This window comes from Coregonus clupeaformis, chromosome 1 (assembly GCF_020615455.1).
Source record: "Coregonus clupeaformis isolate EN_2021a chromosome 1, ASM2061545v1, whole genome shotgun sequence".
Taxonomy (NCBI): Eukaryota; Metazoa; Chordata; class Actinopteri; order Salmoniformes; family Salmonidae; genus Coregonus; species Coregonus clupeaformis.
In genome coordinates this window covers 38,931,866-38,944,989 of record NC_059192.1, presented here as the reverse complement: position 1 = coordinate 38,944,989, position 13,124 = coordinate 38,931,866, and the positions used below count along the sequence as shown (strand labels likewise).

At 43.5% G+C, this 13,124-nt stretch overlaps 1 protein-coding gene across 4 annotated transcripts in view; it reads left to right on the top strand.

The window, feature by feature from the left end:
* The window catches only part of LOC121568030 (fibroblast growth factor receptor 2), a 111,432-nt gene that overhangs the window by 66,641 nt on the left and 31,667 nt on the right, over positions 1–13,124 (top strand). The window contains exons 7-10 of one of the 4 annotated variants that reach the window (XM_041878595.2): positions 3,908–4,098; positions 4,586–4,724; positions 11,168–11,367; positions 12,420–12,562. In XM_041878595.2, coding sequence (XP_041734529.2) covers positions 3,908–4,098; positions 4,586–4,724; positions 11,168–11,367; positions 12,420–12,562 — 673 coding nt within the window. Of the gene's footprint in view, positions 1–3,907; positions 4,099–4,585; positions 4,725–5,840; positions 5,986–11,167; positions 11,374–12,419; positions 12,563–13,124 lie in introns of all 4 variants that reach the window. The other 3 variants (XM_041878585.2, XM_041878578.2, XM_041878568.2) reach the window with 3 other exon arrangements.

Below are 13,124 nucleotides of genomic sequence, written 5' to 3'. Positions count from 1 at the left end.
AATGCTGAGTTGCATCCAAAGAACACCATACCTACTGTGAAGCATGGGGGTGGAAACATCATGCTTTGGTGCTGTTTTTCTGCAAAGGGACCAGGACGACTGATCCGTGTAAAGGAAAGTATGAATGGGGCCATATATCGTGAGATTTTGAGTGAAAACCTCCTTCCATCAGCAAGGGCATTGAAGATGAAACGTGGCTGGGTCTTTCAGCATGACAATGATCCCAAACACACCGCCCGGGCAACGAAGGAGTGGCTTCGTAAGAAGCATTTCAAGGTCCTGGAGTGGCCTAGCCAGTCTCCAGATCTCAACCCCATAGAAAATCTTTGGAGGGAGTTGAAAGTCCATGTTGCCCAGCGACAGCCCCAAAACATCACTGCTCTAGAGGAGATCTGCATGGAGGAATGGGCCAAAATACCAGCAACAGTGTGTGAAAACGTTTGACCTGTGTCATTGCCAACAAAGGGTATATAACAAAGTATTGAGAAACTTTTGTTATTGACCAAATACTTATTTTCCACCATAATTTGCAAATAAATTCATAAAAAATCCTACAATGTGATTTTCTGGAATTTATTTTCTCATTTTGCCTGTCATAGTTGACGTGTACCTATGATGAAAATTACAGGCCTCTCTCATCTTTTTAAGTGGGAGAACTTGCACAATTGGTGGCTGACTAAATACTTTTTTCCCCCACTGTAGTTAATATACTGGCAAGTTTGATGTATTAGGAGCCAACTAACGTTAGGTAGCTAGCTAACATACCGGTACATACTGCTGGAATGATATGCTATGTGGTTCGCAAGGATAGCATAGCTAACAAATTGTCAGCCAACATAACGTGTAAGGTAACCTATTTGAAAAGTCATTACTTTATTACATTGCTCAACATTTTCTTAACATTTGTCATAATTAGTTAAAGCAATGAATTTGTATCTGCTCTCGTTGGACGGCTCCATATTTTCCTCCATTTTCTTCAAATCTGAAAACGATGTGAAGCCATGCCCATTTTCTGAAGAATTGCATTGTGGGTTCTAAAAGCACTGAACTAGTGTCCACTGATTGTATACTTCGTATTTTGGCGAATGTAGTACGACATCTGGGAACTTTTGGCATACTAAATATATCCATGCTATGACCAATAATCATACTATATACTCTATTTGCGGTTAATATGAGTATTCGAACACAGCTTGTGTCATGGAAAGAGCAGGTGTTCCTAATGTTTTGTACACCCAGTGTGTGTGTGTGTATATATATATATATATATATATATATATATATATATATTGGTTTTTTTCTTCAATTTGTTATGACAGTTATTTTATTTTCATGACAGTCTTCATCCATAACCGTCAGTTAAACAGTTATATGGTAATTGTGCCAGCCCTAGTGTGTGTGTGAGGGCGTTTGGCCACTGTTTTAATCGGTATCTGTCTGTCTCCCTGTTGGCCTTACTGTGCCAAAAGACAAACAGCCAGTGGGCATCAAAGCTCCGCCAGCACACTTCTGTCCTCTAGGGTTCATCAAGCTTCCGGTGTGACCTTTACCCTAGGTACAGATCAAGGATCAGCTTTCCCTCCCCCAAACCTTAACCATTTGTGGAGAAAATGAAAAACTGACCACAGATCAGTGTCTAGCGGCAACTACCCCACACTGTTCATCAATGCCTTACTGATAACCAATAGGTCAATGCACAATACTTTGTGGTTTAATTCCCAGAGGTCTTGGCTGTTGTTGGTCAATGTGGTTGTAAAGCTCAACTCTCAGGAGAGTTGACCCCCTCTGTTCATTTGCCCTAGCCTTCTGTCAGTGTCTCCATGGTAATAAAGGGCAATGTTCACAACAGTATCAGACAAGAGATGGAATCCTGAGTGTAAATACCCTCAAATACCTCACTGTTGTAGCCTCCAGATGCGCGCGCACACACACAAACACACACACACACACACACACACACACACACACACACACACACACACACACACACACACACACACACACACACACACACACACACACACACACACACACACACACACACACACACACACACACACACACACACACACACACACACACACACACACACATATTCTCCCCCTTCCAGGCCCCCTGCTCTGGGATTAACTAAAGCTCTCCTTCAGACTCTCTGTTTCTGTTTTTTGTTCTGTTTTATTGCCCAGCAGTAAACCCTTTTTCTGTCTGGCTCCAGACTAACTCCACCCCCCAACCTCTTGCTTCATTTTACTCAATTTTACTGTTTAAGAGAGTGTGAGAAGGGGTGGAGACAGAAAGAGAGATGGAGGGGGAGAGACAGTCTGGAAGGCAGTTCTTATCAGGCTTTTGGGCACAAATGACCAACAGGATCAGCCATTAAAAACAAAGCTAGACCAGCCTTTTCTGGCTGAAACTTTCCATGGGCGCAGGGGGAGGGCCCCCCAGACAAACACGCACACACGCATGCAGTGCACACACGCTCACGCTCACACGCACACACACACACACACACACACACAGATCAGTGCCCTGACTGAGCGTCTCCGAGAGGTCAACACATGGTACCCGCTGACCTCCACCAGCCTGCTCACCCACAGAGGTACCCAGTCACCCCGCGGGCACTTTGTTTATGCCTAGCCCCCTCCACTTGTCTTTCACTCCTTCTTCACTCTCTTCCCATGGTCCGGGTCTGGCCCTATCCCCCTCCGATCAACAACCCCTCCCTGACCCCCAGGGCCCTGCGTGTCAAGCTGCCAGGTTACACAGAGTTCAGTGGTGCTGCTTAGATGTTACAGAAGTCCCTCTCTTCAACTCCTAACTACCAACTCCCAGCAGCCATAAATACTTTACTAATGACTAAATTGATAAATTGATTTTGATTTGATTCGGGTGAGTGGATCAAGATAATAAAAGGGCAGAGCGTGTATGTGTGTGTGTTTGTGGGTTTGTGTGTGTGTGTGTGTGTGTGTACAGTATGTGTCAGGTGTTGGTCTCTCCATAAATGCATGAATAGCATGGTGTCTATAACATACAGTACCAGTCAAAAGTTTGGACACATTCAAGGGTTTTTCTTTATTTTTACTATTTTCTTCATTGTAGAAAAATAGTGAAGACATCAAAACTATGAAATAAGACATATGGAATCATGTAGTAACCAAAACAGTGTTAAACAAATCAAAATATATTTTATATTTGAGATTCTTCACATAGCCAACCTTTTGTTTAACACTTTTTTGTTACTACATGATTCCATGTGTTATTTTTTTTATTTTTTTTGATGTCTTCACTATTATTCTACAATGTAAAAAATTGTACAAATAAAGAAAAACCCTTGAATGAGTAGTTGTGTCCAAACTTTTGACTGGTAGTGTATATGGATAGTATGTCATAGTCGCCATGCTATCCATGCATTTATGGATAGATCCACACCTGATACATGCTATACATGCAAACAACCATATATTTCACAGAAACACTCAAGTCACATACATACATCACCCCTCTTTCTTTCTTTGTTGAGCTCCCTTTATTCGCTCTATTATTTCCCCACCCCTCCTCTCCTTTCTCTGCCACCCCATCCCCACTTATAAGCCCTCCTTCTTTAACCCATCCATTGCCCGTTATCATCCGCCCCCCTCAGCCTCATGCCACCCCCCATAACCCTCCGAACCCTCACCCCCAAGTATTCTGTGCTCGTTTTCCTCGTGTCCTAATGCTTATTCCCAATGTACACAGTGGTGATCTAGCTTAGTTGATCAATTGGCCGTCATTGATATTAGAAATACAAATCTGTCTTTTACCAATGGGTGTATGGTGCAAGGTTGGGGTTTGAAATGGCCAATGGCGATGTCTCAAGCACAAACTAACTCATCATAAAACATCTCCCACTTTTCTCTCTCCATCTTAGAACGGTCCCCTCATAGGCCCATTCTCCAGGCAGGGCTGCCGGCCAACACCAGTGTGCACGTGGGGGAGGACGCACGCTTCGTGTGTAAGGTGTACAGTGATGCTCAGCCCCACATCCAGTGGCTGCAGCACATCCAGAAGAATGGTAGTCGCACCGGCCCAGACGGACACCCTTACGTCCGTGTCCTAAAGGTATGTTCCAGCCCTCCCTGGCCCCTCATTGGCTGTTTTGACCTGATCGGCGAAAATGATTGGTTCCTCTTTCTTCTGACACCTGATTACCTGATTGACACTCTTTCAGTTTTTTTCCACTTATTTTTTTTCTTCAAAGTGTAGGCTAATCATTCTTTCGTTTTCAGGTTACCTTTTTGCCTTTTGTAAAAGCAGCATTTTTTTTGTATCCCATCTGTCTTCCTGTAGTATCCAATCTCTCTCCTTTACGAATAATAATAAATACCGCTTTTCCCTCTATACTACTGGAACTCTCTGGCTGTGTTCCTGTCTGGGTGGCGCGGCTCCTATAACCTCCTCTCCCTGCACTGAGGTGCAGATGTGATAGTAACAGGCCTGTGTTTTGTTTTGTCCCCCTGCTGCCGTGTATGTGTGTACGTGTGTGTGTGTTTGGTTGTTTGTGTATGCGTGCGCGCATGTGTCTGTGCGTGTGGCTCACACACCTCAGCGCTCAGGCATCAATAGCTCGGACGTGGAGGTGCTCACGCTCACCAACGTGACTGAGGAGGACGCCGGAGAGTATACCTGTAAAGTCTCCAATTATATAGGGGAGGTCAACCAGTCGGGCTGGCTGACGGTCATCCCAGGTAACCGCTGACCCCTGATCCTTGACCTCTGTTGACCACCTCCCGTGTGGTCTCTTTGGGTCTGTCATTGGCCCGGTTCGGTGTGGTGGTCTTGGTTCCTGCTGGGTTGTGGACTGACTGATCCTTTCCCAGCTGCTCTACTGTAACTACTGACTGTGACTGTACAGCCATGGAAATGCCCACTGTACCTGCACACTCACACTATCCTGCTATGTCCATCACAGACCTCTCTCTCTCTCTCTCTCTCTCTCTCTCTCTCTCTCTCTCTCTCTCTCTCTCTCTCTCTCTCTCTCTCTCTCTCTCTCTCTCTCTCTCTCTCTCTCTCTCTCTCTCTCTCTCTCTCTCTCTCTCTCTCTCTCTCTCTCTCTCTCTCTCTCTCTCTCTCTCTCTCTCTCTCTCTCTCTCTCTCTCTCTCTCTCTCTCTCTCATTTGAATGGTGTGATGTGTAAGAGCACAGGCTAGTGTTGGGTGCTGCAGTGGGGTGATCTCCATGCCTTCCTCTTCTGTGGTTGTGTGTACTGTGCATGCCCAGGCCTGCAGTGGATACGATTGGGCACTGGTGTTGTGGGTGAAGGGTATTTTTATCACGTGTTTTGGTGTATTGTGTTTGCTATTATTTCTTGTGGTACAAGGTGCTATTCCTGTTTGTTTTTGAAGACCCTCCCTCCCTGGAAGCTCCTCCCCTTCCATGGAAGCTCCTCCCATCTACTATCTCTCTCTATAGATGGGACGACCGTTCTCCTCCCAGCGATGGACACCATCCAGCTACTCCTCTCTCCTGGTGTTGTGGGTCTAATTGTTACCTCTGCTTTTCCTCCTCTCCTCTCCTCTCTGCTATTTTCTCCCCTCCATTGCTACTCTCACTCCTTCCCTTTATCTTACTTTCTTCCTACTTACTCCTTAAATATAATTTATCCTCCTAACATCCACCCTCCCTTTCTCATCCTCCATCCCTTTCTCTTCGTCTTCTTTCTCCTCCACCCCTCCTCTCCCACTCCCATCATCCTGCCCCTTCTCTTCCTCTTCTTCCCTTTCTTCTTCCACCCCTCCTCTCTCATACTCCATTCTCCTCCTCCTCTTCATCCTCCTCCACACCTACTCCTAACCCTCTCCCAGACCGCAGGTGTAAACACCACGGACAAGGAGATTGAAGTCCTCTACCTCCCCAATGTCACTTACGAGGATGCTGGGGAGTATACCTGCTTGGCGGGTAATTCTATTGGGATCTCCTATCACACTGCTTGGTTGACGGTGCTTCCAGGTATATACACTCATATACTGCCCTCCCTTTCCCCTCACTCTCTCTCTCTCTCTCTCTCTCTATTTCTCTCTCAATGTCGTCCACTAACGGTTCTAAAATGTTCGGTCAATAAAGTTATTTTGATGATTTCTATGGGAGGAAGAAGGGAGAAGTGAAAAGTCCCTCTGGAGTGAAAGACACACAAACTCAACGAAATAACAAAATATCAGATTACTATGATGAACTTACACAGTCAACAACTCAACATCTAACTCAGAGTAATACTAGAGCAGGAATATGTATTACATATATTTTGTTATCGTGACGTGTTGAAAGCTAGGGGCCAGATAAAGGGACATTTGCTCAAAGCTTATTATATCCCGACTTCTCCGAATGGCTCGAGTGTCTCCTTACTCAAGAGGGGGTTTGCCTCCCCCTCCTCCCTCGCTCTCCTGGTTTTCGGGAAAAGTCTGTTCGTGCTACGTACATTTTGGCTTGGACTGCAAGTTTTTACAGAAGCAGGGTGTCTGTCTGTCTTGATGATAGTGTCTGTCTGTCTGTCGGTGTCAGTGACTTCTCTGTCATGCCCTGAGAATGAATACAAACTCCCTCATGGCTCCACCTCTTTCCTGGCTCTGATAATTGATTGCCTTTTTATTATTTCTCCTTGAGATAATACAAAATAAAAAAAGAATGTCACAGCCGCAATACTCACGGCTTGACTTTCTCAATTATCTGGGCCATTAAAAAAATAATGTATTCAATATATTTTATATAGTGTGTGTGTTTGCATGTGTGTGTTTAAATTATGTCTGTCAGAGTTAATCAGTTAACTTGATTTTAGTGCACACATTTTTTGTTGTTGTTGTGATTAATCAGTTTGTCTGAAAGCATTCAAAATTGACTGAAAACATCCAAAATACATAATCTATACAGCTAAAAACAACAATTTGATGCCAAAATAAGTTGACATTGAGGTTAAAGAAAGTGTGCTCTATCAATTTACTTTCTAACCGTAGCTTTGGGAAAATCAAGATGTCATTATTGTAATGCTTTTTGTATAAACAGTCTTAAATTACAGCTTAATTTGAGCGAATTCTGAATTTGCGATTAATCGTGATTAATCACAACAAATCATACGATTAACTCGATTAAAATATTTTATCCTTTGGCAGCCCTAGTTTAAATGTATATGTGTCTCTCTGTGTCTGCGCGAGTGTGTCTGTGTGTGTTTAAATGTGTGTCTCTCTGTGTCTGTGTGAGTGTGTCTGTGTGTGTTTAAATGTGTGTCTCTCTGTGTCTGCGCGAGTGTGTCTGTGTATTTGTCAGTGTCTCTCATGTCTACACTGACAAACATCCATAGATTTACAGTGGGGTCCAAAATTATTGACACCCTTGATAAAGATTTGCAAAAATGACTGTATAAAATAAATAATTCAAATACTGAGCTATATTGTATGCTCAAAATTTGTTGCAAATTATATTATTTTATACTAATACAATTGCTCAGAGAAATATATTTTATTTTCTGCTTATGTATTCTCATTTTGACGGTAAACCCACCACTTGTGTGCATGGCCAAAGAGCTCTATTTTCAAGCCATCTGACCAAAGCACCGGTTCCAATCCAAGTGCCAATGCCATTTATCAAACTCCAGGCATTTACATTCGTTGGATGACATGAAAATAGAGCTCTTTGGCCACGCACACCAGTGGTGGGTTTGGCTTCGAAATGAGAACGCATGAGCAGAAAATAACCCCATACCTACTGTAAAATATGGTGGTGGATCTGGGGCTATTTTGCTTCCACTGGTCTTGGGGCCCTTATTAAGGTCAACGGCATCATGAACTTTACCCAGTACCAGGACATTTTAGCCAAATACCTGGTGTCATCCCCCAGGAGGCTGAAACTTGGCCACAAATGGATCTTCCAGCAAGACAATAACCCCAATAACACTTCAAAGTCCACAAAGAAATGTTTCTATAGCAGTGGAGGCTGCTGAGGGGAGGAGGGGTCATAATGGCTGGAATGGAGTCAATGGAATGGTATCAACCACATGGAAACCACATTTGATACCATTCCATTGATTCCATTCCAGCCATTATTATGAGCCGTCCTCCCCTCAGCAGCCTCCACTGTTCTATAGCTAGGTTTCCATCCAATTGGCGACAGGTTTTCATGCTAATATAAAAAAAAAACGCATTAAAACAATATGCGCATTTTACCACCAGAGATGTGCTTCCATCCCATTTACTTGTTGCAGGTAAAAGGCTGTGCTTGATCACGTAGTGCACATAAAAAGAACTTATGCGGTTAAATTCCCATGTACCGAATAAAACATACAGGTTAAATGTGTTTCCATTTTCAACTCTACTGATGGTTTTGTCACAAAAAAACATTTGTTATATAGCGAATGTGCCCACTCTGGTCTTGGCACGTGCACTCTATATAGAACAGCTTGCATGTATAGCCTACATGATGAGATTATTATGGACCAAATATTATTGGTTATTTTTCAAACGGCAGCCAAGCATCGATCAAGCTCATCACTGTGCACTTTCACCACCCTGTGAAGTTCATCATAACTTATTTCATCTGTAGCATAATAAACGGCATGCTTTCTCGAGTGGGAGAACCACACACCATATCATCTCGTGACTCCAAGTTCGATAAGATGGTTATTATATCAATATTTGCGCATAAAGGTGTTTCCACCGCCATATCTCACATAATACATTTTACCGACACAAAAAGATCCCTACCGTATTTTGTTTTGTCGACATTTGGAAAGTTTACCAACAAATTTCGATCAGGGCCTGTCGTGACATTTGTTATCCGACATATACCTTACTCGCATAAAGAGGTTGGATGGAAACCTGGTTATTTGCCACAAAATCAACATTTTGCAATGGCCATCTCAGTCTCTGGACTTGGAACCCATTTAAAACCTGTCATTTGAATAGAAGAGGGCAGTCCATAAGCTCAGACGGAGGATATCAAGCATCTGGAAGGATTCTGTATGGAGTAATGGTCTAAGATCCCTCCCAATGTGTTCTTCAACATTTTAGAAAAAATCTCAATCAGCCTTTATCCTCGAGGGGTGAGCTATTAAAAGGTATTACTCCTGAGTGGCGCAGTGGTCTAAGGCACTGCATCGCAGTGCTAACTGTGCCACTAGAGATCCTGGTTCGAATCCAGGCTCTGTCGCAGCCGGCCGCGACCGGGAGACTCATGGGCGGCGCACAATTGGCCCAGCGTCGTCTAGGGTAGGGGAGGGAATGGCCGGCAGGGATGTAGCTCAGTTGATAGAGCATGGCGTTTGCAACGCCAGGGTTGTGGGTTCGATTCCCACGGGGGGCCAGTATAAAAAAAATATATATATATATATATATATATATATATATGTAATCACTAACTGTAAGTCGCTCTGGATAAGAGCGTCTGCTAAATGACTAAAATGTAATGTATGTAAATGTATTAAAAACAGGGGTGTCAATCATTTTGACTCCTACCTTTTTGAGAAAAAAAAGTATTACTTGTTAAACAAAATATCTTTCTCTAAGCATTTATATTCGTATAAAAGAATATAATTTCCTAAATTTCCAGTGTTTCAATTATGTATTTTATATAATAATTTTTGCTCATCTGTATCAAGGGTATCAATAATTTCGGACCCCACTGTATATATCAAACACAGTTAAAGTCCATATAGATAAAACACTTATGCTCATTCCTTATATAGAGGTTCAGTTCAGGCAATAGAGTCAGCCAACATGAATACATCTACATTCATGTAGGGTGGGTGAGATGTCTGGACTCTGGACATTAAATGAGATGGATGATAGCACTTAATCACCTGTAATCCCACAACCTGAACAGACAGTGGGTACAAAAAGCACCTCAATGCCCTCGCAGATAATAGCCTTGTTTTGTCTCTAAACAAAATAAAATGATTATGCATAGTCACTTTACCCCTACCTACATGTACATATTACCTCAATTACCTCGACTAACTTGTACCCCCGCACACTGACTCGGTACCGGTACCCCCTGTATATATAGCCTCGTTATTGTTATTTTATTGTGTTACTTTTTTTAAACTTTTGTTTATTAAGTAAATAGTGTCTTAAATCTTATTTTTCTTAAAACTGCATTGTTGGTTAAGTGCTTGTAAGTAAGCATTTCACGGTAAGGTCTACACCTGTTGTATTCGGCACATGTGAATTTATTTATTTTTTATTTTATTTAATTCCTTGTGGAATTAAATTATCTTTAATTTATTGCCCTAGTCCCATGTATCTTCTCTGTTGGCACCTGCTTGGCTCTTCTGCCGTCTGTGTTGCGGCTGTGCGCTGTGGTTTTTGGACCAGGTGATACAAAGCCGACTGGAGAAAGGTTCCTACATGTTATTATTTCCCCCTGGCTGCACATTACAAGGGCCTTGTTTGTAGCCATGGGTGGATGACATGCATTATGGAACAGGCTGTGGTCCTATAGCCACTCAGAGACAGACCCAGACCCATTTCCTACAGACAGGAAGCTCAGGCCATATATCGCCACAAAGGGCAGCACTCACTTGTTTTCAGTCTGAAGTGAAGCGTGTGTGTGTGTGTGTCAAAGGGCGTGTGTGTGTGTGCGTGTGAGAGAGGGAGGGAGAACGTGTGTTTGTTTGTGAGTGTGTGCGTGCATGTGTGTGTATTTGAGAGAGAGAGAGAGAGTGTGTGGTGTGTCAAGTAGCCCTGAATGTAGGCACTTAGTACAGCCCCTGCTTGAGCTCAGTGTATTTACCTCGTAAAAATAGAATTATATTTCTATGGTTTACCCCCTCTTCTTAGATCAATTCCATTTCCTGTCTGTCCTAGATGGGCAGTAGATGGTTGTGTGAAGAAGAGGGGGAGTAGAGGGAGGGGGATGGAGAGAAAGAAATGTGTGTGCGTCTTTCTCATTATTTATGTTTTGTTTGTCTATCTAGCAATGACGCGTGTGTGTGTCGTTTCCATGGCATGTGTTCTGTTCATACATGTGCGTCTATCAGATGTAGTGTGTCCATGTCTGTTTGTTTAAGTGTCTGTGTGTCTGTCTGTGTGCCTACGTCTGTTTGTGTGTGTGTGTACATTGTCATGAGTCGGTATGTGCCTCTACGTTCCACTTTCTATCCCTCCCTGACACTCTCCCCTTGCCCCTCCCCCTGCTCCCAAAACAGCCAATAAGGAAGAGACGGTGACGGGCCTGACATCACCTGACTACGTGGAGATAGCCATCTACTGCATCGGGGTGTTCCTGATCGCCTGTATGGTGGTCATCGTGTTGGTGTGCCGGATGAGGAATACGGCTAAGAAGCCTGACTTTGGGAACCAGCCGGCGGTCCACAAACTCAGCAAGCAGATACCTCTGCGTCGCCAGGTAACAGAAAGTAGATAAGGGGTTTCCAAGGCATTTAACACCCATAAAAAGACAAACTCCACGCAAACATGCATTTATACATAATTGTATTTTCACACTATTGTGCCGACCCAAACCAAACTGGACTGACTAGGATATTTTCAGCTACTATGGGGGATGTGTAACCAGGCTAGCTCAATACAGCTTGGTTTGGGTCGGCTTGGTTCAGGTTCAGCAGTGTGAAAATCCATATATACTCAGACTTAAATAAAAACAACAGAAAATAGTCCAAGGTTTACCTAGCAAGAGCAGAAAACACCCAAAAAGTTCCACCGCATTTGTTTCCCCGACATAGATCAATTGGGTTACTGGTACTCTGATTTAAGAGCCCAGCTAATTTAGCTGTTCAGGAGAAGCAATTTTCATAACACTACTGTAACTAATACATCGCACTGCTTGAGGTGCTAAGCCTCTGTTAACTCCACTGAAAGACAGCTAGCTACAGTGCATGGCGTCTGAGCATGTTAGCACTGCTCTCCAGCACCTATAGCTCCTACTCTAGCTCCTCTACCTCTCTGTGAGTGATGCTTTTCCCTCAAGGGGAAAAACGCAAACTCCAAGAGGTACAAAAAGTGATGGATTACATTCCTGCGAGAGATGGGTGGTTCCAGTGTCAAGGTGAGGTTGGAGCGGAAAGGAGAGAAGAGCCCTGAGGACAATGACAACAGCATGATAAACAGACACATTCATCAGATAGAACGTTACTCTCTAGCACTGAGTTGTTGCTCAACTCTAATGATCACTAACATGCTTTTTAAAAAGCTTGGAGAATATGTTGATTTGCGCAGTATCAATAAATAATTTAAAGCCCATGTAAATGAGGCATTTCATCTTTAGTAATGGAGATTTTTTTTCATCACACACACACACGTGTGCACACACACACCTACCCACCTACACTTGGTCCTCACAATTATAGTAATACAAACACACACACATGCCTAGCCCCGCCCATTTTTATTTAACCAGTGTATCTAGACTCAGGTGATCAGCCAATCTGTCGTCTCCTACAGGTGTCAAATGACTCCAGCTCCTCGATGAACTCCAGCACCCCATTGGTCCGCATCACCACACGACGCAGCTCGGCCGGCCACGACGACCCCATCCCAGAGTACGACCTCCCCGAGGACCCACGCTGGGAGTTTTCCAGAGACAGGTGATGGACAGGGACGGGAACGGGGGTAGGAATAGGGAGGGGGGAGGTAAAGGGTGTAGCGGGGAGAGGACTGTACAAGGGTGACATTGACCTCAACAGTATGGCCACATTTCAGGCCGCCTACATAGTAGTCACTCACCAAACCTCAGAATGCCTGGATAAATGTTTACCATATCAGTAACCACATCAATGCCTGACTCAATGCCAGACTGCAGTAGTGGCGTGTACTCATGGATGCCAAGGGAATGCTTCCCCACAAAAAATACACAAAAAAAATACAAATAAATTATAATATATATTTTCGTCTCTGTGTTTCATAATTTTCTTTCAATTCGCAAGCTGCTGAATGTATCTCACTGGAGAAAGCATCCAAGCGAGCGAAACAGCACCCCTCTTTCTCAGTATGTGTAGGCCATCTATCTGATGCTGTCTGGTCAAATGTATGACATTGTTGCCGCCCGTAGCATTGAATGCAAAGGAAACCAGCGAGCATTTGGCCACCCTTGATTTAAAAAATTAAAATAATAATAGCCAGTCAGCGTTGAGTTTGCAAAGCTGTCAT